Here is a 27,165-nt window from a genome sequence, read left to right as displayed (position 1 = left end):
TTTTTGTTTGTATCGGCAACTTAAGTAGTGCTGCTGTCCTCTTCAATTCTTAAAACCCTCAGAATCCTTGCAGTTTTTACACAAAAGTTTGTAGCGCAAACAGAAAAAAAGAGGAATAAACTCCATGCGCGATTATAACTTTATTTAAAAAATTTTTAGTTGTTTCTCAATCTCATGGCCCAAGTGCCCGAGAAGACAAACCCAACGAACCCAAACTCGATAAACTTACACTATTTCGTTTAGGAGTTCCTATGGCCAGCTGGCCACCTCTTGACTTCATCATCAGGATCCTGGACATCATCTAGCACCAAAGTGCTTGAAAAGACAAATCTAACGAACCTAAACTAGATGCAATTCCGCCGTTTCATTTAGAAGTTCCTATGGCCACCTCCAGACTCCATCCAGCTCAATGATACCATAATATTGCATTGTCATCGTACTTACATAAGTATACCAAATTTCAGCTCAATTGGTTGAGGAGAACTGGTTTTAAATTTAGTTGCAAGATTTATCCCATACTACTAACAAGCGAAGTGCTTGTAAAAATGGTACGCATATCTTTTTTGCGACTAGTTTTCTTAGAGTATTATACCATTTTGGAATCTTGGATAGTTGCGTCAACTTTATAATAAACTTGCCGCAGTAGTGTTCATACTATTTTTTTACAAAACGACGAGTCAAAGTGGAGTGAAAGTAAAAATCGTTTAAAATTTTAAGGAAATATCATATTTTGATTAACTTTTGTGTAAAAACTGCAAGGATTCTGGGGGTTTTAAGAATTGGAGTGGACAGCAGCACTACTTAAGTTGCCGATACAAACAAAAAAACAGAAGTATTTGAAAAATTGTAGTCGTGGTAATGTAAAATATCATAAGGGGTGTCAATTTTCGACGAATTTCATAATGTATTGTGTAACTTAAAAAATAATTGAGATAGATTTATTTTCTTATTTTTCCTAAAGTAGTCATGACTATGTCCATCCTGCGGCGCCGGCTTATCCTTGAATTTTGGGACACGTTGTATATTAACATTTATTTAGTCTTCAATGCAGAACCTGTCTGACTTTATAAGCCGTCCTATGAAGGATCACCTATTTGATTGATATCGCTCATTCGAACAGATGACTGGTAACCGTAGTATACAGTGTGCCCGGTCACCGGTATCCGACCCGTTAGGACGCAGTAATATGATCAATTTTATCGACAAATCCACTGGAATATTTTTTTTTATCCCTACTATTAAAAAATTACAGCTATTTTAATTTTTTTAGTTTCTGAGTCCGGGTGGATTCATTTATTTAGCAAAATCTACCGATGTTCAGGACCTATTAGTATAAAAGTGATTTCGTTCGACAGCTAAAAAAGTAAGCAATAAGTTGACTTCAAAAAGTTTACCAAAAGCTCCCATTTAAATCTTTAAAAAACACTTGAAACGTAAAAAAAACAATAAAAAATGATGTATTTTTTCAAATTTTTCAATGTTACAAAAAAACTAGACCATGAATATACTTTCTTTTCCACTTTTTAGATGCACTAAGTCAGTCAGTCAGCGATGCACGTCAGATCCACGGCGAATAATTTTCATCCAAATGGTTTCTTACGATTGTGGCGAAGTGTGCCGGTGCACCATCTAACTGTAAAATCATCCGCGTCCGGTGTGACAATGGCAGCTCCATCAATGCATCAAAAATTGTGTCAGCAGGAATTCTAAATATCTCGGACCATTCATTGTGGCTGGTAAAATCAGGGGTCCAATCAATATGTGATCAATCATTCCTGCCCAAGTGTTCACGGAAAACTGTTCATATTACTGTGTCATAACGGGTCGGACACCGGTGACCGGACACACTGTATATAGAATTATATTTACTTCAGGTTAATTTGATCAAACTGAAAATTAAACCCACTATGTGATTCCTACTTTGGTCTCACTTAGAATTATTAAGTGTAATGCTGCGTTTACACTGCACGGAAATTAGCCAAGTCAAGTCGCATAGTGTAAATCCGCCATAAACTTATGAGTCCATCCACCCACTTGGTAAAGCTAAGGTCGGCACAGTATTCTTACTTTCAAGTGTTGCATGACTACACTCGGTGCAAAGCTACGAAGTAGTTTTTACCTGCAATATCATTCGCATGGTAGTATCAAGTTCCATTGGCGATAGAAGGACCACGTAGTAGTCTTGCAGCAATGGGTGAGCGTAAAATTCGTTAAGGAAATCCATGATAGTGTCAGCGTGCAGAGTAGTAGAGCATACAACCACGTGCTTCTCCGACTGGGCTCGGTGCGATGAGTACGATCCTCCCAATTTCTGTCTTTCCATCCACGTGAATGCTAATTGCTCGAACTGGAAACCAGAGATATTTCTTATAAACATTATTTAATTGAAATTATACATAGATGCAAAGTAAATTATGCTAAAACCAGTTTCATAGTAGAGGTTTTCGATGTGATACCACGGCAGAATAGTGTTTATCTTGGCAAAAAACATATGAACTCTATCGCACTGGACGTTAATTACGTCTGGCGTGGCTTTGTCCTTGGGTTAGGTATGGACGTTAATAACTTAATTGATGTTTATAGTGGCTAGTGCCCGTATTCCGTACCTGTGTCGGTAAAACGACTAGCGCGACGCCAATCATTATCACCATGAAAAGTTGCGAGGGCCAAATATCCGGCACGAAGTCTCCATAGCCCACGGTTGAAAATGTGACCACGACGAAATATGTAGCTTGAAATAGATTTAGGTGTCGGTGGCCGGCTCTCTGGAAGTGCTGAATGCCGCAAACACTGTAAAAAATTTCATAATTGGTTGTGTGAGTTTTTTTGGTAGTAATTGAAAATATGAATCTATTGAGATATCGACATTTATGTAGCAACAACTTTTTGTGTAACAGCAATATAAAGAGCAGTGTTTGTCTGAGGTGATGTACTTATTTGTATTTCCAAATTATCTTCCACTTCTGACTTATTTTTTGTCTGTTTAATTGGTAAGAGGCGACTTAGGGACTACACATCAAACAGAGAATGGGCAGCAGCGCTCTCTGAAAAACATCTTTTAAACTGCGATCTCCAACCCGCCTGCCAAGCGTGGAGATTATGGCAAAACCCTCCACTATAGTGGAGGAGGCTCATAGTCCAGCAGTGGACTGTAAAGGGCTGTTGATGAATGAATGAATTGATAAGAACTTTTTCTAATAAAGAAGAATTTTTGCATGCCAGCCAAGTTGTAAAGATTTGGGCATTTGACCGCCTATGAATAATTATGAGGTGCTTTGCATAATATTGATTTATATTTGGTTGGAGAGTAAAAGCATGTCTGTAATTTAAAGTTAACTAATGTGGAATACTGGGGCAGTAATTAATATACCTAGTTTTGTAATAAAAAATACATTAATTGGTGTTGTTCTTCTTTTATTGTGTAGGTAGGATGTTACTTATGAGCTTCAAAAAATACTAATTGCTTCTTGCTTTGAGTCAACTCCACCAGACTTGATGTAGCATAGCATCCAAAGAACTAATTCATATCCTTTTATTAAAGCCTAACTACATTTTTGTATTGAAACTGGATACAAAGTGCAACATAACCCAAACATCAATTCAAGATGGTACACCTTTCACTGTTTACCAATTGGGTCATTGGCAGTTGGTTAATGAGAGCTGATTATTAAAATTACAGGAATAAAAGAGTGCATTCTTTCGCATAAATTCCTGTTTTTTAATGAATCAGCGTTAGCATGGTCATTAAATTCCGATTAAGGCTAAATATAGACTATTCTTTGACGCTACCTTCGACAGCATTCAAGTTCGACAAAGGGAGTAAACAAATATAAATATAAAACAAATAACGTAAAGAGTCAAAAAGTTCTTGATATTAGTTACATAGTATTATCAAATTGTTTTATGGCCACAACCGAACTGATAGTATACGGTCAAAAAAGATATAGCAGCTATGCCATACATGATATAAGTACCCGAATCTTAAGTGTACCTTAAATTAAATCTTAATAACCCCCACCTGGTGTATTATTACTTCTTAAATATAATTTTCTATTATAAATAATATAATTTTAATTATAAAATGTATTTAATAATAAAATATTCCTAGAGCTTACCTTGTGAAAACGAGGCATAGCAATGTAACACACAGTATCATTAATTGTTGTGATAACGCTGATTGCGACTTTTGCATGGCGCGGTGAAGGTCATTCTGGAAAACATGAATAAGTAATGTGAGAATTATTTCAAAGAAACATATTGTAATCGATAAAGTGATGTATGATAGAAAAAAACTAGTTTAGAGCTATAACTATCTCAACTTATAAGTACGATCTTCTCTTTTGATATTGAAGTCAGTAATAAACAATACAAAGGAAGATAATTCTGCTTCTTCGAGGGTTACTACTAAGGCTACAATTGTGGTCAGACATTAGCCTTTATGGACCATGCGGCGTTTGATGTGGCTCAATTGAGACCATATGTCGAGAAATAGTTATCTCTACGGAAAATGAAGTTGAGTCAAGCCTGCATTATTCTAACCAAACTGGAGACAATTACCTATACAAAGGATTTCTCGATTTGGAAAAATACTTACAAACATATTTTCCAGTGATCTTTTTGCTAGCCAGCAGTTTAAGAATACCGGTATGAACAGATTTCGTAGCGGTGGAAAGGGCAGCTGTAATCAAAACATTAAAATAAATTATTATCGTAAACCTTGTCCTAGATCTGTTACAATGTAGTGTACAAGTGGCATAAAACGTGAGCTGTTTGTAAAATTGCATCAAAATCAATAACAAATCACAATAAGAGAGTCGAGGCGCAATCTGCTTTTAAAAATATTTACACAAGCTTCCATTGTGGCTTAAATTTATAAATCAGAAAAAAATTACAGGTATTATATTAGCCCGGGTAAATATCATATCTATTTGCTAACACTACATTTTTGTTATTTCAGTAATAAAATTATGCTAGTTACTTACAGTCAATGCGAATGGGATAGTATTCACCATTTCCAAGATAAAGTGAAATGATAACACTTGCTGCCAGATATTTCCCTTAAATTTTAAAGAAAACTTTAGTTGATTACGGAATTTTAGAAAATTATATAAAATAAAATATCGAATATGCACCTTGTATCCTAAATAAGCAAGAAGTATAGCTTCTGTGAACGATATCATGGCTAAGATGACTTGCACTATCCACAAGTACAGCGGCCTGTTGACCCATATTATTCCGTCCCAGTTGATTATTGGATGCTCTTGAAATTCCTCCTCCGTCAAGTTTGCCGAATATTCAAATTCAGTCTTATTTCCCGGTCTACATCCATAACTGGAAAGGTAATTAATTTATTTTAAAACATTTTCTTACAGGTTTTGTCTGAGTCAATGTCAGTTAAAATTATGTATCATCTTAAAATGGCTTAATAAATACACTTTGTTTCAGGGAGTTAAATATACTTTATAAACTTAATACGCCTTCATTTAAATCTCAGGGTTTTCTGCGTAACTTGATACAAATTAAATTATGATGGGTAATTTTACTGCCACGGGAGCTTCCTACATTTCTAGTCTTCTGAAATTATATACCGGTAAAATAATTAATAAAGTAACATTATTTGCGGTTAACACCTGATATAATTTGCGGTTAACACATGTGCACCGGACTTGCAGTAATCGTTCTGTCGTTATTTTTAGATGGAGAAGATAATTTTAACCTCGTCACGTTATTGAACTGCATCAGTTTTTTTAGTTACTTTTTCAAAATCAATTATGTAAATAAGGAAAAGTAAAGGACTTAAGATGAAGCCCTGAAACATTCCGTCCAGTATGAGTCTTTACTTTTAAGTTTTTTTTTTTTTCAAGTTGATCGTATATGCAAGGTTGTTTGTTTTGCATGGAAAATCGGACACCTGTACTGCACTTATCAATACCACTGTTAATAGTCGTAAAGTAGGGCAAAATGATAAACCGATTATAAATTGACAGAGGTCAGATTAATGTGTGTCATGGACATCTATAAATGAAATACATACCAAACTATTGATTAACTAGTGACCCACCCCTGCTTCGCACAGGTACAATGTATTATACTTAAAATCCTTTCTCATGTGACTCTATCTATTATAAAAAACTGGATCAAAATCCCTTGCGTAGTTTTAAAGATTTAAGCATACATAGGGACAGACAGGAAAACTACTTTCTTTTATAATATGTAGTGATGAAAAATGCAATTAGAATTACTAAGTTTGTAAGACAAAAAGAGATTTATAAGTAGACACATGACATTCCTAAAACCATTCTGGGAGTGGGTAGTCAATGCGAAAAAACGCTCAACGGTTGGAATGTGCAGGTGTCAAAATGTCCATACGGACCGGCTGCTAGTGTGGCAAAAAGTATGAACGTCGAAATGAGCAATGGTTAAAATGATCTGAAGTTAAAATGTCTTCGGGTTTATTCGAACAAGCGTCTTATTGTATAATAGCTAACGTGAACACTTGTTTAAATGCATCAAGGTAAAAATGTCCAAAAAATCTTTAATGGCTGGCCTACAAGAACATTGAACATTTTGACATTTAATTTTATTAATTAAATCATGAGCACAATATATCAGTTGATCATTTTATCTATCACACCTTTTGTTGTACTTGTATTTTGTGATGTGTAACATTTGTCACTAAACCATTGTAACCATGGTAATAAAATAATGTACATTTTGACAATGGGACTTTTTGACGTTCATACTTTTTGCTACACTGACAGCCGCCGTATGGACATTTTGACACCTACACATTCCAACCGTTGAGCGTTTTTTCGGATTGACTACCCAGTCCCAGAATGCCTAAAACTATTTTTTACGAATACGAGTACCCATATTGCACTAAACGAGGTTAAGTCCTTGATAACTTTGATTCCTACCCTGAAGGCTGAAGATAAGTAGGAAATATCGACATGAAACTTAGAGTTAGAACTGAAGTAGGGTATTATTACAATGTGATTTAATATTCTTTTGCAAGTTCTCAATGAAATAACAAGCAAGCTTCTTGTTTGTCGAAATAATGACAACCATTTATCAATCTAACTGCATAATAAATTTTAAGCTGATACAACTCAACCTTAATTCAAACAGGTTCTTGAATCGCGTATTGTTTTGTTGCATACAAAGTTGTGGAAAAGTCAAAAAGTATATACTGAACTATGTAGTTCGTTGTCTCTAAATTTTTGATAGATTATGTCTTCAAAACATGATTTGATTCAAATAAAGAAGTCAAGCTCGGCGAGTAAATGTTTACACAGAAGGACTCATTGACACATACATCAGGACCGCTATTAAATAAACAGAAGTAGGTATGTTGTAGCGTAACGTAATATTTGTTTACGGTTCAACTTCATTGAAATCGAATATTAGAAGTGGTTAATAAAATCTATTTGTTGTTTATAACTATTGTTTTTAGGGGAAAAAGTAGGGCGAAGAAGAGAACGACTGAAAAAAAAACAAATACATCTTTACAGCACTATTTGATTCAAATTAAGTTGGTTGAATACCGGCAAGCAAAGCAAAGCAACATTAAATATTAAATCAGTCGAACGGAATGGACAAAACAACAAGGCTTTCCAAAAAACTCAGAGGCTTGCTGCATGAGGCAAGATAGACAAGAAAGAAGTTTATAATAATGAAGTACATTTTTTATAGGCGTACGTTGTAAATCAATGATCTGTCATGAAACAATGTAATTAATTGATGTTAGCTAAGAAATTAAAACTACATGAACAAATTATGAATTGACTGGCATGTATTAGTATCTACTCGGATCTGTTTTATGCTCTTTAGGATGAAAAAGACTACAAAAGACGAAAATTAACGAAATAAAATATCTTTGAGACTTCATTCTAGTACTATAAGCAAGTACATCGTTAACTTGTTACTGCTGGTGGCTGCTAGAAGTATCACAAAATGCAAAGCATTGTACAGTATTACTTGAGAGAAACAAGTGGTAGCCATTGTTAAGTTGCCCAGAGCGAGAAATTCTGTTGTTATTTTAATGGTATTCTCATTTTAAAGTGAGTCAAATAGTTCCGCAGTACTAAAAATCGTATTATATCAATGTGTCTCACCATGATGCAGAAATAGGATCTCCATCAGCACATACACGACATATGTATAGCACGCAGGCCAATAGTTTGAAAAATAAGTTCGCTATTCTAATGCGTAAACCTGAAACAAATTAAACACCTGGTAAAGATCACAAGTGACGTTAAAGTACCTACGGTTGCACCTACTGCTGATTAAAGTAAACGTCCAAATTTTAAAATAACAGCATAGTCCAGTAGAATTAGCTTTTAAATCGGAAATAATTCCTACAAAAGATTTTATTGTTTTAATGGCTTCATTGGTTGCCCATCAAGACTCTCCTAAGTTTTCGACTTCGACGGAGTTGTGCTTAAGTGGTGGGGGCCCCCGAAAGGGGCATTTTTTCGGTTTTCCGGTTATACCGCGTAAAGGACTTACCCTATCAAAAAGTGGTCTTCATGACGGTTGAAGGGCACTTAATCCTGCATTGAATAAGACCAAATTCATATGTTTTGGACAAACCGTTCTCGCGCTAAAGTTCGGCAAAGTAGAAAATATACGTATAATTAATGACCCTCTCCATGTCCAATGGTTTGTTACCCACAGGCTTCCAAGTCTTGAAAAGGGCCACCTCAACCAGTGTAACCCTATCAAGGCTTACGAGCTTGATGCGCCTATCCTTGTTCGTCCCAGCCGTTCCTTAACTGCGGTTGCTGCACCTCTTCCTGGCACTCACCTGAACGACTCTGTGTTACCTACTGTGGCTGCCCCTCTTCCTTGTATCCTCCTGCATGACTACGTTGCCTAGCCGTATGCCTGGTCTAAGGTTCGACGCCAAAAATCAACAACAACAAGTTCATATTAAAACGCTGAAGAGTTTTTTGTTTGTTTGTTTGAACGCGCTAATCTTAAGAATTACTAGTTTGATTGAAATCATTATTTTTGTGTTGAATAGCTCATACATTGAGGAAGGCTATAGGATATATACAATCACTCTACGACTAATAGAGGCGAAGCAGTAAAGAAAAATGTTGCAAGCACGGGAAATAGTATTTAAACTATTTTCACTCGTACGAAGTTGATTTTGTGGCGTCGAACCTTGGACCAGGCATATGGCTAAGCAATGAAATCGTACAGGAGGGTACAAGGAAGAGGGGCAGCCACATTAGGTAACACAGAGTCGTTCAGGAGAGTGCCAGGAAGAGGTGCAGCAACCGCAGTTAAGGAACGGCTGGGACGAACAAGGATAAGCGAATCAAACTCGTGAGCCTTGTTAGGGTTACACTGGTTAAGGCGACCCTTTACAAGGCTTGGAAGCATGTGGGTAACAAGCCATTAGACGTGGAGAGGGTCATTAATTATACGTATATTTTCTACTTTGCCGAACTTTAGCGCGAGAACGGTTTGTCCAAAACATATGAATTTGGTCTTATTCAATGCAGGATTAAGTGCCCTTTAACCGTCATGAAGACCACTTTTCGATAGGGTAAGTCCTTTACGCGGTATAACCGGAAAACCGAAAAAACGCCCCTTTCGGGGGCCCCCACCACTTAAGCACAACTCCGTCGAAGTCGAAAACTTAGGAGAGTCTTAATGGGCAACCAATGAAGCCATTAAAGCAAAAAAATCTTTTGTAGGAATTATTTCCGATTTAATCAATTTTTGTGTTTAATTCTACTGGCCTAGCAACGCAAACTGTAGTCATTGTAGCAGAATGGATTGTACAGTCGTCACATACTCTTCAGTATCAAATCAATCTTCAGAAGAACTTTCTCCAAGTTGGCGTAAGTAAGAAGTAGCGACAATAAGTTTTAATTTGATAGCGTCTGTCAATAAAAGAAGGTAAACATACCGCTAACGCTTAACGTCAAAGAAAGGTCTTGCACAACAGCCTTGGTGAAATTTTCATTTGAATTATCAGCCGCATTTCTAAAATTAAAGACTGACCTGAATCCGGTCCTGAATCAACTACACTCAACATCAAATAAACCGCACCTTCCGCGACGCGAACTTTTAAGATTTTCTTCTGACACAATCATGGTACCCCAACAATATTGGTGTTATTTGAAAGCCCAATAAATATCCTTAAAGAAAAATACATTTCATTTCTAAATAAATGATCAACATATACCATAAATGTGACTTGAAAATAGACCTCACTTTAGGCTCACCTCTGGGATCAATTAGACCAATTGTTATGGTTATGAAACCAAATAAAGATCTCACGTGTCCTCTTTAACAGATGGATAGCGATTAATCCCAACTTAACAGTTTTATAGTCATAAAAATGGCTATAGCGTAACTACCTATTTTTTGAAGAAGTGATTCTGGATCCTTGTAAAGACACATTTTTGGGGTAAAAACCTTTCCTTTAATGAAATTAAGTTTAGAACTACTAGGCTTTCAAACGGTACCAATGTTGGTGGGAAGTGGGGATGCATACGTTTGATAAGTGCTTGTCGCGGGAGGTGCGATTTATTTGATGCCGAGTGTATTTAGGTATGCGGTTTCATCTATCATTCATAATTGGTTAAATTGATATACTATAGGTATTAGGCATACTAGATAATGTACCAATTTTAAAGTGACCTAATGGATTTTGCTGGTGAATTTTTTTAAAGAACAGGGGTCAGAGTGGTCCAACAGCGAGGGTTGTGCTCGTAATCGACAACCCGACATTTGTGAGGCACTTTGAGTAGGGTTTCACTGGGAGTGAGGTGCCAAGTGTCTGATCATGTCTACGAGTATCTCTCCGTACGGTATGTGCTTCATCGATTATAATTTCATACGGAATTAAACTGCTCTATTATGAGTTTTAAAGAGGTATTCTGTCGACATTATAAAAATATCTTTCAACAATTTCATTGGGAATTAATGTCTCGCACTAATGCCCGTATTCATAAACATTGCTATGAGGTCTCACAGTGCGACCCAATCACAGAGCTCTATTCAACGCTGTGCATTCGATTTGCTGCTTCACTTAAGCAAGCATCGTTTGTGAATACGGACGTAAGAATTATTTATTAAAATACAAAAACCGTGCAGGAATCTAAATAAGTGTCATACCTTAAAATACCCAACTTTTGCTACAAATTAAGCCTAACCCGAGCACTTTGCGTCCAATGGTTGCGGAGATACAGTTACTCAAATAGAAGAACATAGGATAGAGCCCAGCTTTTCTGTAAGTGCACGACCTTAAGCAACCTTTTTTGCATTTGCAAGCCACCATTATAAGCAGGGTTTGAGGATCGGGTTCTGCGCACATTTGTTACAGATTTTTTCAACCTCTAACCATTTTTTTACTTGATGTTAGGTCCTTCAAAAAATTATATTTTGCAGCTTCTGTAGTTGGGGGGAGGCAAACAAGGTTTCCCATGACTGATAGTGAATTCTACTCCTAGGAGTAATAATTCAACCGGGTCTTAAAAAATGCGACTACCACAAAATTTTCATTTCATATTCTATTGCCACTTGAGCCCGGCCTTTCTGCAAGTGCACAGCACTATTTTAAGCAGATCCTGAGGATCGGGCTCTGCGTACCTTGTGACAGACATAAGACCTTGTTTGCTGGTCGCCCATCGTCAGTCACACGGGTGTTTGTCAACCCTTCACCATTCTTATGATTGGTGGTCCTCCAAGAATGATATTTAGCAGCTTTTGTAGTTGAGGGGGAGTTGACTTTTTTGCATTTTTAAGCGGTTTTTGAGTGACAGGCATAAGACCTTGTTCGCTGGTTTCCCATCCCATTTAAATAAATAAATAAAAAGTGTTTATTTTGATCTACATAAACAGTTCATGTTGTGGTATTTAAAGTACATTAGCCATAGAAAATGCGGATGCGGCCATAACAATTTTTTGAAAAAGTTCCAGTCTTTGATTAGGCGTAAGTATCTCCGCAACCGCAACCAATAATGGCTCTATACCTAGTGCTCGAGTTAGCTTGTTAGTTAGCTTTATTAAAGTATAACGAAAAAACTGAAACAAGTTCCTGAAATTTTGCTTTCGGGTTTTCAGGGTTGCAACTCTCAAGGGACCTAACGACAAATAAAACAATGGAAGCTACATCCGCGTTTGCCTTGTTTGCCTTTTTTGTGTTTATATTGATATTACTGGCTTATGTAGTATGTTCTGAAAAATGGTTACTTACTCGATCGTTGATTTTTTATAAAATAAAGTTGCAGTCTTTCTTTGAAAGTATTCTCGTTCACGTAGTATTCCACACGGACTCTGTAACAATAAAAATATAATTTACAATATTTGCATATTATTAACAACTAGCGGCCGCCCGTGACTTCGTACGCTTGGAGTTATTTGCACATAATTTTTAATTGTATCCGAAAAAGCTAAATACCGAATGTGGGAAAAAATAAAATAATATATAAAAACAATCAATATCTAGACGAATGTCTAGATTCAATGAAGTCGTTTATAAGCCTTGTATTTTTTTAAAATTAGGTTAATTAAGTAGTTTACTTTAAATATTATTATGTAGAGTTGTAATATTTTATTTTAGCAAATAATCTTGTGTAAGTTTTAAACGCATCTGGGCATTTACCAACTCTGCTAACTGTTTTGTATGAAGTCGACGAATATAATTTTTTCAAAACCTCTCTGTAAATTACGTTTGTGTCATGTCATGTCATTCCCAGTGTGCGTCATCCTCCAGTAAGCCAAGTGCTTTGCACGTTGGCTGAAGACAGAACAGTGGCAATAGACACTGTATCACTTGATAGTGTTGTAGTTTATTAGATTGGCAATCTTGCAAACAAATAGACAGCCTAACAATGATGCCGGATTGTCGATGCCCCTAGAGATGTAGGTAAATCCTGTTTTGTTGCAAATGAAATAATGTTGAAGCTACAGGGATTAGTTGTCTTGCAGTAGATGTATATACGATTGCTTAATATTGCAGCTATCTATTCAATTCAATTTTATCGATTCATAGGCACTTACGTATACTCGTATGTTAATATCGTGCCAAGGACAAACAGTTCTAGTTATGGCTTGAGTTGTACTCGTATTACATGATAAATGGTATTGTCTTTTAAGCATTCTCAAATACTGAACTTTAATTTATAAAATATGTAATAATACTGTTTCGCTGCTCAGGTAAGTCTTAATTTACATTTACTCATGTTCACTGCGTTTTTCCCACCAAATGTTAGTCTCGGTAGATTACGAAATTTCGTTCGTTGCTGGTCTCTCGCTTGTCTACTTGTGTCTGGTTTTGATTCCCGGTCAGATATTAATTATCTGACCACACGAAGTTTCACTTTGTGACGTTGTTTCCAATGTTATAAGGACTCTGGAGGTTTGAATAAATAATGTTTGTTAAAAAATATGTTTACATTGTCCTATAAGGGAAACTTAATAATGTTTGAATGAATGCAAATAAATAAGACTGACTGTTCCAATTTAGTCATGGCATGGACTATTCCAAGCATGAATGACCCAATTGAAAGTTTAGTTTGACGTCACAGTTATTCTAAGGTTAAACTAAAATACAATGGTCAAGCGATAGCTAGGTAAATCTATTTAAATCTGCCCAGAGACCTTGGACAAACAAAGCCTAGTGTTCTCCGCCCAACGAGTGAAGAGTGAGACGGTGACTGTGTTAGCGAATCCTTATTACTAGAAATATTTTAATCAAAAGCAAAACATTTATTCTTTATGTCCATAAAAGCTGCGGCAGAACAATATCTTATTTAAACATTAAGGTATTATAGATAATTATATCATGCATCAATATAAAGTAAATATAGCTGCCAATTTTCTAGTGTAACGGAGAAAAAAATGTTTTCTGAAATTCATAAATTATTAAATAATATAGACGTTATAGTGATAGGTAAATTTATTTAACAAAATTCTGCCTTAATGTAATTTTTTTAGAAAATATGCTTCTAAAACTGTTTTTTTTTTATAAAATCACAATATCGAATATTTCTTCGAAACTAAGCAAATACAACTACTAGTTCCTTCATCAATTTTATACATAATAGTAATATCAAACGATTGAATTAATAAAACAGGGATGTCCGCTTCTAAGGGAAAATAAAAGACTGTGCGAGGTGTTTCTTGGAAACTATTGGCACTAGGGAGCTGTAATTTGTTGTTTGTTGTGGAGGTATTTAGGTATATTAATCACGCCAACAAAACGGTAAAATAAAATTTTGAAAAAAAAAAATTTTAGGGTAGTTCCCCAATAAGTAAAGTGGGGATGTTTTTTTTTCATCTTCTGCCCCATTGTGTGGGGTATCGTTGGATAGGTCTTTTAAAATGGCTTAGGGGTTTTTAAGACTATTTTTCCATTTAGGGATCTGTTTGCAAATTATTAAAAGTTTAAAGTGACAATTTTTGTTCGAGTAGGGCGTCCCCTCTCTCTAAAAACTAAACTGTTAGCTTGAAAAATCTGGAAAAAATCATAATAATACTGCTTTTCATGAAATTTCAAAGAAAACTATAACGGTTAAGATACATTAGTTAGTTTAAGAATGACTCATGTATTATAAAATATCATAACCAGTAAAAATTCCATAGAAAAAAATATGAAAAGTGACTTTAATTTTTTATGGTACCTATATCTGGGGAGGTAGTTCCTCTGCCAAGTGGAGTCAAACAAAGTTGATTAATACAGTAACATTAATTTAACTTTTGATCTCAATTCATCTTTGAATGGGCATTGATGGATGCTCTGCGCTCTATTGAATATACCAATTTATAAGAGTAGGTACTACAGGGAAGTAAGACTAAATAATTTAAGTTTTTCTTATAAAATAAGCTTCTAGAGGGGTTTATTATTATAGGTAAAAAAATCTAAAATAAAGGCATACAAAAGTAACTAACTAAAGCTTACTTATTAAGAAAAAAGTGCATTTATATCATTATAACGTTTCTATGTATGTTCAACCCTTTCAGTTTCGTTGACCTTTAATAAATAATGTTAATTCTGCAACGTACTACTGTTACCAAGTATTTTCATTTATCAAAATACTTTTTAGCTAATTATATCATGCATCATAACAGTAGGGGTTAGTGCCCTCAATTATTTAGTTTGCCTTTATTACATTAAAAAGTGCTTCATCATTTTGCCGACGTGTGTATATTTTATGACCTTCCTTGACACTATATACCAGTACAGTATTAAATTTACTGTATAACTTACAAGGAAACGAGCCCTCAAAAGACTTATTTAGCCTCTAAACACCTCACATGTAAATATTAACCTCTTTATTCATAAAAAGGAATATAACAGTGCTATAACTCTGTCCTGGCTAATGAATGCTTTGTCTTTTTTTGTCATGTGTGATTTTCACTGTGGAGAAAAGAGAGAAAACAGTGTTTTAGTTAAAACGTTGATAGAGGTCTGTTTTAGTTTTAACAAGGGTGTAGTTTCGTAAGTCATTACACTCAACATTTGCGTCCGTGGAGGCATACAAAGTCCGTCCGTGGTCTCTAGCCGCCAGCAGCTCATACTTCAAAATTATTAATCAAATCCAACCTGTTGAAAACAGCCTGACAATTACGCATTTCTTTAAAAAAATGTCCTTTGAAGAATAAATCCAAGAAACAGAGAATTAAGAAGTAAACAAGGCTATTACGTTTCCTTACAAATACCGTAAAGAACTAAATTAAAAACCTATTTCACTAGTAAAACAGCAGTACAAAGGCGAACTAAATACCACTGAGCAATGAGCATTCCCTCGGAGTCGAGTTTTATGCCAAGGAGAAAAACGTAATAGGCGGATGGTAGGAATAAGATTACATGTCGGGTAAAAATAAGTAGAAAATATTCAACTTTAAAAGCGGCCAAGCCAAAGCATACAGCTGCGAAGCCGATAATTCGATATGCGCCCGTACCGGGTTTGATCACAGAATTTTCAGGTCACTAGATACTTCAATAATTTGGTCCGCGAGTGAAACATGCGATCCAGCAGGTAAACAGTTTACGGAGCTCGTTTTTACTAAAATGTTTTTAATGAACTTAATCTAGTTACTGGTCCGCCTAGTTCGCCCTACATGACCTGCAGGCAGGTACGGTAAAATCTGCGTATTTTTTAAAATGTTTTGATACATTTCCGTAAAATAACGTTTGGAAATTCCCAGTTTGTTATTAGAGCTACCTAGTAGGTTAATACTCAATAATTTATTGCATCCATAATATTATAAAAGATTATTTTAATTTTTGTAATTATGAAATATTAATTTACATTCAAAGTTCTGCGTAAGAGACTCTACCGGTTTTAATTTTCTGGCCAATTCTGAGTACTATGAAAAGTTTTTGCGGTTAAAAAATACCTTTAGTTGTATACTGCTCATTTGTTTTTTATATGAACAATTCCAGAAAAGTACAAATTGTATACTTTGTTCTTCTGTAGAACACATCTTCCGCGGACCCATGATGCGAAACAGTTTTAATACACATCCCTGTGTTTGTTCAGTTACTCGTAGCGTTTGTAAATGATATGAATCGGTAGTGATTTGTTTTTTGTAAGAAAAAAAAAAAAACATTGATTAAAAATGTGTCCCACTTTGTTACTGAAAAATCGTCTTGAGTTATTTACATTTTAATTGTTTTATCTTTAGTTATATTTTTTTACATCTCATTTTTGTAGCGGAACTTCGAAATTATATTATACTAAAGTTTCAGACATTTCTGGTGTAGGTATATCACATTACTTAACATCAAATAGGTCAGGTCCTAGGCTAAGGGTAGGGACAGCAGGAACGATTCGAAACAAGACTCTTTTGTGTACCTACTTATTCTCCTTTTTTGTCAAAAACTGGACTTAATATACGAACTTCTTAAGATTAAAATGTCTCTTTTATAAAATAAATTAATAGAACGACTACGATTCATATTAAATTCCATATTTCCTTTTAATGTTCCGTACATTAAACGGCTTCATCATACAGAGACAACCCTTTCACACTGGGCCTTGAGCTCGTAAATTAATTGTGGTTTTCTGGCATAGACCTTTGACTTCACAATAGCTCTACAAAAAGGCACAGGTTCGTACGAGCAAGCCACAATCAATTTCCGAGCTTAATTAAATAATGTGTTCTACAATTAATTATGAGAACGCGGTAAATGTGTGCGTAGTAGGAAATGGCAATTGCAAAGTGCTCGTGTGCTGATATATCACAAAACTTTGTGTAATGCATTTTTGTATCATCACATTTATAAGAAAAATGATGATATATTTATCCTACTAATATAGAAGTCTAGCGATAAAAGTTAAAACATTTATTTTATAGCATTGTACTGGCTAAGTGTCGACATTAAAGTGGCCTTAACGGTGCTTGCGTGCTTCGGCAAAAGTGTACCTACACACCCATGGGGAAACTGTTTTCATTATGACGATAGAAATGTAAGAGAATATGCTTTTTTAATTAATACAATCACCAATATACACTTGTACATACATTATGTAGGTATATCGACAAATGTATGGACTAGCCCTTCTTACACCTTTCCTGTACAAGGTTGGTAGTTATTGCTATTTTCGTTATATTTTAAAAATAGATAGGCATAATTAATTATTTCACTGTTCGGATTTTTCCAATATCACGAAATAACATGGATTCCCCAAGCGTCACAACATTCACATTAATATTTTAGTAGAGATATGAGACAGACAAGTAGAGAAGGCAAACGCAAGCACGAATGAAATGGACCGTTTTAGATCGCCGCATTACAGCCACTGAAAAATCTGAAATGGAAGCTAAATTCTCTGGTGGGCCTTACTTTTAAATCTGCAATGGCGCGGGATCGATCGTATATAACTCCGTGTTGCGTATTTTACATTGGCGTATTACCAAAATCCGGGAGTGCGTACATTTCTAACTCAAACAAGGACATTGAATCTGTTCATACACATAGCATGTTTGTACAAATATTCACAAAATTACGTTTTAAGAATAGGCTGTTATTTTATTGTAATTAATGTCCTTAGATGTCCTATCATACGGATTTAAAAATAGTTATGAATATAGTCAAGAGTGTTTTCTTCAGTGTAAATCAATTTTAGTAAAAGCTATTTGGTCTAAATTTACAATTACTATACATTAAGATAAAAGTAGCCTGAAATGCATTATTCAACAAAAAATACAACTGAACTTTATCCATTCTAAAATAATTGGTTTTAACTAAGTAAATTTCGAGAGTTCGATTTCGGCCTGAAAGATAAGCCTCAATTCGATATAATTGGCATAATGAAAGTAAAGCCGAACACTCAAACAACTGAGTTAAACTGACCGTGAGTCTTCAGTTTAAGTAATTAGTCATACCCTCATTACATTATCCCCGTAAGTTGCAGGAGAAAGGGATAAATTTGGACGAAATTTTGCCTCCAGCTCTGTAAAGTCCTTAAGTTTCATGAAGTTGACAACAACGTGACGACTGTCCTCTGTTACAGCGCTCCCAGATCGCCCCTACATTGTACCCACAGAAACCTAATTAATTAGCAACCAAAGACGTTTCACGTAAATGCAATCCACAACTTAATTTTTAATTATAATGGATTACCTTTGTCCTACCGCAGAATCCGTGCTGTAATATTAAACAAGAGGGAAAAACAATGGCTTATAGTTTTGTTTGTTCTTTCAGTACGTAATGAACGACTGTGGGAGATTGTGCCGCTGTAATATATTTTAGTTTCACCTTTAGTTAAATAGAAAAATTATCCTCTTCAATTTTATGGAATCAGTTCAACTTCAATTCAAATAGTTTAGCTGCTAAACAGTCGTAGTGACAATAGTTAATGTATGTACGGTTGATAATGTGTTCGGTAGGTACTATAAGTACGTCAAAAGTGTAATTCTTAAAAATACTCTCACAATGAGAAACATGATAGATGTTTCTTTGTGTTTGACCAATCACATTTCAATGGGATCAGCTTATGAGATTGGATTGGCTTATGGAGCTCGCAGCGTATCAAAGCAAAAACGATCCGGCTCGTCTGTGTTGGATTGGAATACTTACTCAAAGTTAGACGAAGTAAAAGAAGCACTTTATACGAAGTAAATCGTGCTCAGTAATACGATGTCTGTCAAGTGACCGGTAAAAGCGATACAAAGATCTTAATAACAAAGTTAAGAGCTAGCAGGTAAATCTAGTCTGAGAGTTTCTTACTAGAGCTTGGCACAGATTTACAAACAAACGTTAATAGTTTAGCTACACTTAAAGACAATACTATTTTGGCACAAGACTGCAAAGATACAGACTTATGTAAGCTACGAGTACCTACTCGTACTATGTTAAAAACGTTAACAACAATCCTGAATTATTTTATGTATGTAGTTGCTTCCTGATTAGTCTTAATAGACTGTCCTTGTCCTGTTTGAATTTTGTTGTTTATTTATCTATTTGTAATAAAACACCACACAAAAACTAATATGCACGAAATTAACATGATGGGTCATTGATATTATTGGAAATATGAGTTCCAACATAAGTTATTGTGTTATCCCTAAATACGAGTAAATAAATACCTATCTCATTATTAAAAGGTCATTTTTCTGTTTTATCTTTTAAACTGTGCAGTCCCGAGACTACGACTGAAAATGCTGTCAATTTGAGAAAAACAAATGACAATCTTGACTGCTAATATACTTTTAACATAACTAAAACGCGAAAGATTGCTGAAGATTTCTGTAAAAGGATTTTATAATATCTATAATTTTGTACGGATTTAAAAGGCAAATTCTAACATCGGATTAGACTGAAATCACGTTTTCTTATCATCTAGCTAGAAGCAACCTGCACAATACACAAGATAAGAATGTCATTGGCGTCCAAGACATGACTGCAAGGTTGCACGTTTCTCGAGAACGCGAGTTAGCATCTGCAGCAATGAAGCGAATGCACAATGCATATTATACGAGCATTAACAATTAACGACGAGCTGCAGTTTCACCTTGTTTCAATTGCTTTTTATTTAAATAAAGTTCAAAGTCAAGGAATATATAAATTCCAGCAGATTTATTTTAAAAAATCTCTGTTTAATAAGTGGAAACCTCTAACCTACTCCATATTCGTTAATATAAATTTTAAAATCCTCTGAAACGGAATAAGATACGACAACGTAAATAAAACAAGCGGATGTTAATTTATGATGAGTACACGAAGTAGCAACAAGCTGTGCTTATTGATTTTGTTGAAATTCAGTACGAATTTAGATTTAGAATTTACCACGTAATAATTTAAATTATTTTAACTGTTGCCGCCTCGGTGGGCTCGTCAGATCGACCGTCAGTCCTAATTATTGTCTCTCGTGGTGTTCCCAACGTAAGCCGTTTAGTCGGGCGGCTTTCTACGATTAAATGTAGTAATTCCAATTTAAATATTCTGGCATTTAAATAAATAAAATGTTTGTTACCTGGGTATCTTATCGTAACTGTCCCAGCCCGTTAGGCAGTTGTAGGAACTGTATCTACTGACTGCAGCCATGCTGTGTTTGTCTTCGGTTCGCAATCTTCACAGAGTCGTGTTAATAATTAAGCAGTTGTTGTTTAGTGGTCGTCTTAGTTGGTAGGTGGCTGTTGAACTTGAGTTATTTACGTGTAACGACCAACGAGGGCAATCCGAATGAAAACTTCATTTGGAATGTCTTCACGTTTGTGGCTTTGTTTGTAGTACGTACTTGTTTACCGTTAACAATCTGTGACATTCAGTTTAGCAGGCAATTTGACGGTTCCTTTCAATTAAAGTTAGTCTTTGATCGCAATTTCAAATAACGTATACAAAATCAGTTTGAAACATTAATTTGTACTTTTTGTATGAAGTACGAGTAATTAATTTATGTTATTATTAATCTCTTAATTTATAGTAATATTACACAATAACTTAAAAGCTTATTCGATAGAAGTTTAATTATGACATTTAGAAACCGACTAACTTTTTTCATTGCTCTCATAAGCAGTTCAAATTATCACTTAATACGAGTACTTTAATAAATTAACAACCGATAACTAAACAGTTGCTAAGCAAGTTTAACTTCGTAGCACATTTTGTTGGTAAATACGGTGTAGTAACAGGTGTTTTATACATTTACCCGGTGATTAGAATCGTTCGTCTCTCGTAAAGTTCATAGGGTGTTCATGGTGATGTTCATTTGTTGGTGGTGAATATGTGAGTGTGTAATGTAGAGGGTATGTTTTAAATTGCGGTGTGTGAAATCGCGAGGGCGCGTCGGAGCGGTCTCCGGTTCGCGCGCCTACGGTCGACTGGCGGCGGGCCGGGTGGCAGTCGCCCGCGCCCGCCCTCGCCCGCGCCCTACCGTCCGCCCTAGCGCTCGTCCGCCTTCCATACACCTCAAACGCTGTTTGAACACACGCCGAACTAATAGCGATTTCATCATCAACTAATTACACTTACGCATCAGTTAAATGACTTGGTTAGACTAATTACGTTCTGCACTCGCTATTCGTACCGTCTAGGGACGTGGTTAGACCTTTCAGTTGCAGCATGAGAACCCACAATTAACAAGTAGCGCATAACAGTCTTTAGCATATCTTTCGCCTCTCAATATCAATAACAATAAAAATTTAAAAGCTACTGCAATTGCTGTCAATTCAGCGTAGGATTTATGGCGTGGGACCAGTTTTTCAATCAAAACTTTTATTGAGATAGCCACAGAATATTGGAAATAGCTTTGGTTGGCGTTCGTTGAAATGAATTCAAAACAAAAAGGCCGTTAATTTCTTAATTAAAGTCTTCAAGGAAAATTTGTAAAGAAAGTGGTTTCACGCAACACGCACACACGATAATATCGACGGTCCCTACGTATAGTTCAGTATCTACCAGTTCCGTGATTTGCCGTTTTTGTTTGCAAAACCTTCAGAGCACCCAACAGTTTCGGCTCAGTTAAAAAAACATACAGTTTTTATTCAAATTGAACCTTAAAACGTCAAAAAACAAATCCCGCAACTGCAAAATTAGAACGATTTCCGCAGTAAAATTGCATTAGTGGGAGTTAAGAAATTTTACGTTGGACCGCACGCCTTAGTCCGCGCGCCCAGCCCCGCAACTGTCACTTTCATCCGCGCAGATCGAGTAAATTGATACGTAATTTATGAAGGAAATAGGTATTATTATGATTTCTGTCTTAATTTATTTCAGTCAACATTAAACCAACGGTAAATTAATCGGTTAACTGTAGGCATAACATAGTTGCGTTGCTTTACTCGGGAAAATTAAAGTTACTATTATAAGTATGTGGCACTTACTTATTTTTACGTCGGAAAATTCAAGAATATTCTAGCCGTAACTGCCACTAAAAATGTTTTACTTTGGAAAAGTTTGTTTTATGTCTATAAGTTAGTGCCAGTAACGGTGTTTTACGCTGAGAAATTGTATTTTAGCAATATTTGGTGGACACAAAAGTGAAGACAAAACAATATAAAATATGATATACAATACGACTGAAGTATCTAGGGTCATTTATTAGACTCAACGCAACCAAGTTCTTCTCCTATGCTACTTTATAATACATGATGTAAGTAAAAAATCGTAAAATTTATTTTATTTACGAGGGCGGCACTGAAAATTCGGGNTGGAGTTGTAAGGGGGCAGATTATTTTTTTTCACTATGTGACTGTCTTTATTTTGTACTTAATATATTTTACATATTATACCTATTCGTGTTTCATTTTTTGTATCCAGGGTCCGATGATGGAGCTGTAAGGGGGCAGATTTATTTTTCACTGTGTGACTGTCTTTGTTTTGTACTTAATATATATTTTACATATTATACCTATTCGTGTTTCATTATGAATCGAAATATAAAAGACTTAATAAACTCTATTAAAAATTTAAATTAATTAATCAAGTTTGAATACCTCATTCTAACTTAAAATTAATAACTTAAATCAACTCTTAATACGGTCACGGCTCAAGATTTTTTTGTCCATTTCAGCGTTCTTTTTACTCTTTTGACGTTGCGTTGACAGCTTTTACCTAAATTCGCGCGGAATATTTTTGTGAAATGGCTCTTGTACTTTTTATGCATGAGGCTTATTAGACTAAGCTAGGGAACGCCAGACCTACGTCATTTTTATAAAAGCTGAAAGTTTGTCAGTGGATTCTCCCAGTATAGATTCGAATGTTGGTGCATCATGAAGTTTGGGTCATCGTGGCTTTGGCCTTAAACATATTGTCTGGCAAGGAGTTAGAACTGTCAAAACTATCTGGCTGATGAGGAAATTAGTTCTGAAGTTCGTCAGATAGGTCTGGCGTTCACCAGCTCTTAGTCTAGGTATTATGCCATTAACAAAAGTTACTAAGTTAGTTTAAACTTAGCTCTCACAGCTGACTGACGCAGTTTCTTTGCAGTTTGCTTGCACTTTGCAGTCTTGGGATAACTATGGGAAACTGTCTATGGGAAGCTATAAACTAACTTACCTATTGTCTGCCAACCGCATTGAGCAAATTGAGGCAGTCGAAGTGTTTTTTTTGCAGTAAGAACAAAAAGTTCCAAAAAAGTTGAGTTAAGTCCAAATTACGATGGTCCTTGCAGAATATAAACCGTCGATACCTTTCTTTCTATAACTTAAATTAGTTATCAATACAAATTGATAGAGTTAATTCATCCCAATCACTATAAAATTGACATGATTAATCAAATAACCTACGATATCCAACCAAATACTTACTATGCAATTTCAAAATCAATGAAATAGTGCGCTGAATTCATCAATCAATATTGCTATTTCACGTTACTCACAATCGTAATAGTATATTTATTATGTAGAATAATCATTATCAATGACATTGACTCTCTATCACACTAATATGGCCTCTATTTCTATACACTCACCATTGAATTTGCGAAATCACCTGCCATTCATTCTCACGGCTTTATTTTTTACTTCTCACACCTGTAAGCAAAGTAGGTGACTCGAAAATTGTAATTAAAACCCAAATCGATGTTGGCCAACTCGATTACGCGTCATGCAAATTGTAAATCGATAGTGTCTCAATCGATGTTTCGGATTTGTGAGAGTCGGTAACATTTACGAAACTTCTGCTTCGGAGTCACCAACATGCTTGCCAACATTGAAAAAACCGCTAGACTTCTTGGCGGGAAAGTGAAACGTCATGTTTAGCAAAGTAAATGATGTTAAAATTCGCTTCTTCTGTCGCCAACGTCCATACCACGTTGAAAACACCGGTTCTCGTCCGATCACCGAAGTTAAGCAACGTTGGGCGCGGTCAGTACTTGGATGGGTGACCGCCTGGGAACACCGCGTGATGTTGGCTTTTTGCTTCTTTTGATAAAAAATACAATATTTAATTAAAATTGTTACGGTTTTGTTTGGTTATTTTAATCAAGTACCCATAACAATAAATCACACAATTTAGAAAGTCTTGGATCAAGCAAGCAATGACATTGTAAAAAACTTACAATGGAATTTTCTAAAAAACATAGACTTTTTTGCCTTTACTCAAATGTCAGAAAAAGAGTTCGATCGTAAATTGGTCAATTAGTAGAGGAGTAATCATTTTATTTTTAGAGCCCTTCACGGTGCTCAGTGACATGGAAAAACTGTAATAATGATGTAACTTACGAAATGAACAGAGAAAAACTGTATGGACTGCATTAAAATGTATTAAAAACGCCTCCCTACAAATCTACAGAGATTATGCACAAAATAGAAATGAATTTCTTTATTGGTAAAAGTTACATAAAATATGGTATAGGTATTTATTGGTACGTTACTATGTCATATAATTTTTCTCATTCTGATTTTTGTAACTATTTATACCTTTTGGGGATATAAAATAACCTATTTGAGTTTTTTTTCTGCAGAAATAGTCAAAGTAGGTACCTATTTAATAGGTAGGTAGTCAATGGTTTAGGTGGGCCTTAATAGGGCTTTTCTTCCCGTTTTTACATCATATACGACTCAAAAAGATAAATCTGTGGGGTTCAAAGGATCTACCACTACGTTACAACAAAAATAAACACATGCCTTTCGCTTGATGAGCCAAGGAAGGTCACGTCATACAATGATACCATCGTTCCCACCAGCTATAGTCTAAACGGAAGAACTTGCTTCCTACTTGCAATTACCATAAATCAATTAAAAATGACCCCTATCACTGAGCAATAAGAGTTGAAAGTTCACGCTGAGTTTTTCGCAACAATATTGCAGAATTATAAAACCAAATCACTAAAAACAGTCGTGAGTGTTTGCAATAAAGATCAAAACTATAAAAAAGCATGAATCGTAGAGTCAATCGGTTCGCCACGACCATTTCAAGGTGTTGTCGTCGATTTTACACTATTATTATGATATTTGTCTATTCGGTGCCCGTGTTTCTTAATTCGGTCACATATTTCACGAGCGCATCGGATTTTTGACCGTGTCGGACACGCAAATTGATTTTAAATTGTGATAGGTACCTAAATAGTTTTTATTACTTACTTTTTTATTAATTCCTTGTAATGAACCACAGCTTCTTTTCCTTTCAGCTTTTTTTTGACTGCAAAGATTACAAACGGGCCAATGCGCAATGTTGATGTTGTTCCCGCCATTTAGAAATTGATAACTATTATTGTGTCCCTTGTATTGTGAAAAACTAAAAGATTGCAAAGTATCATTCATTACAGCGTACAGTGTAATTAAATAAAAATTGCGCTAATGTTGTTTTTACTAAACACACAATTTACAACTAGATTTACTATCAACGATGTAATTGTATGTAATTGCACGTGATTCTCATGCGTGTTGCGAAAAGCTCGCCTCGATTAGAACCCGACCTCTTTCGATAAGACCGGCAATTAAGTACCGCTACTCGCTGATAGATGGCGTTGCGTAACAGTAAAACTATTTTAATAGATGTATGATTAAGTGCGTTACTGTGGAATTTAAACTTTAACATGTAAGTACATAATAAAGTTAACATATTTTTTTTAAAACAACATTAATTTTAAACAGGGTGATCAGCAATTAATAAATTGCATTATCTACCACATCATTAGCACCAAGGGGCAGCACTACACTGTCTTGTTATTAAAACAAAATGACTCGCGCTTTATTTCAATTTTTAATTGAGTTGAAAATATTGATTAACACTAACAATCTGGGATTACTAATGTTTGGCCAAAAAACGTTTCCCAAATTATCACATCGCAAACAACGTTTAGCAAATTTTCATTTGGCAAATTCTCATTTGGCAATTACAACTTATTGCAAACTTTTAATTGGCAAATGTCGTTTTTGGCATATTATTGTTTAGCAAATTATTGTTTGGCAAAGTATGTTTTGCCAAATGTTTCATTTGGCAAAAATATTTCACGATAAACTATTTACAAAATAATTTGATTGGTGCATAGAATGGAATACAAATTAGCTTGTGGTTATTATTTTGTTTAGTGGGTAGTTAATATAAAATTTTTTCTAAATTTATTTTCATATTTCATTATTTTTATTTATTTATTTAAAGACTCTATTGCACACACTTTATCGAAATTTTCAAATGATTCTTTAACAATAGATGTGATTCTAGCGCTCGGCGGCCGCTACCGCGGCACGCTTCGCTCGCCTTCGCGCGTTAAGGGTCACTGTTCTAACCTAACCTAACCTACTATTTTCTGCAATACCTACTTTCTGCAACCATACTATTTTCTGCAATCTCTTTGTTTTACATAAAATTATTGTGAAAACCGTGATCTACCTTATGCTTTGATTTGTGGGTAACGGTGGGTAAGTATGTGAAGTGTCAATTTGACCAAACAAATTATTTGGGATATGATATTTGGCAAAATAAAACATTTGCTATATAAACATTTGCCAAGTAAAATTTTGCCAAATGATAATTTGACCAAATGAATTAGTTGCGAAAAGTACAGTTGCTAAAAGTTAATTTGGGAAATGAAACTTTGGCGATAAGTTGTTTGCGAAGTGAAATTTGGCGAAAAGTAATTTGGCCAAACGGAAGGATACCTCATTTTGATCGCTAATGTCAGTTTGTAGCGAGTGACACAACCTCCCCGTCTGAAGGCCAGCGGCCGACTGCCGCCCGCACCCCGCGAAGGCCCCCTCAACAGCAAAACGTTCGGAATTTATCAAAAGTAAAATTTATGAATGAAA

The 27,165-nt window shown here is 35.3% G+C and overlaps 1 protein-coding gene and 1 non-coding gene across 5 annotated transcripts in view; one reads left to right on the top strand and one right to left on the bottom strand.

The window, feature by feature from the left end:
- The window catches only part of SLO2 (slowpoke 2), a 38,388-nt gene extending 17,138 nt beyond the window's left edge, over window positions 1-21,250 (bottom strand). The window contains exons 1-10 of one of the 4 annotated variants that reach the window (XM_028317785.1): window positions 21,123-21,250; window positions 20,448-20,607; window positions 12,218-12,297; window positions 8,115-8,214; window positions 5,133-5,331; window positions 4,983-5,057; window positions 4,595-4,678; window positions 4,116-4,210; window positions 2,607-2,790; window positions 2,120-2,347 (exon numbers count right to left, since the gene is read on the bottom strand). In XM_028317785.1, coding sequence (XP_028173586.1) covers window positions 2,120-2,347; window positions 2,607-2,790; window positions 4,116-4,210; window positions 4,595-4,678; window positions 4,983-5,057; window positions 5,133-5,331; window positions 8,115-8,214; window positions 12,218-12,297; window positions 20,448-20,518 — 1,116 coding nt within the window. In that variant the 5' untranslated portion in view covers window positions 20,519-20,607; window positions 21,123-21,250. Of the gene's footprint in view, window positions 1-2,119; window positions 2,348-2,606; window positions 2,791-4,115; window positions 4,211-4,594; window positions 4,679-4,982; window positions 5,058-5,132; window positions 5,332-8,114; window positions 8,215-12,217; window positions 12,298-20,447; window positions 20,608-21,122 lie in introns of those variants that run through there. The other 3 variants (XM_028317786.1, XM_028317788.1, XM_028317787.1) reach the window with 3 other exon arrangements.
- Window positions 21,251-24,209: 2,959 nt separating this feature from the next.
- On the top strand, window positions 24,210-24,328 carry LOC114362398 (5S ribosomal RNA). The gene has a single exon (XR_003656670.1). It is a non-coding gene; the product is annotated as a 5S ribosomal RNA (ribosomal RNA).
- The last annotated feature ends 2,837 nt before the right edge of the window (window positions 24,329-27,165 follow it).

This window comes from Ostrinia furnacalis, unplaced genomic scaffold, assembly GCF_004193835.3.
Source record: "Ostrinia furnacalis isolate ACB-3 unplaced genomic scaffold, ASM419383v2 OfSCF6453, whole genome shotgun sequence".
Lineage (NCBI taxonomy): Eukaryota > Metazoa > Arthropoda > Insecta > Lepidoptera > Crambidae > Ostrinia > Ostrinia furnacalis.
The sequence above is the reverse complement of the archived record's forward strand: the minus strand, read 5'-3'. Positions and strand labels throughout refer to the sequence as shown.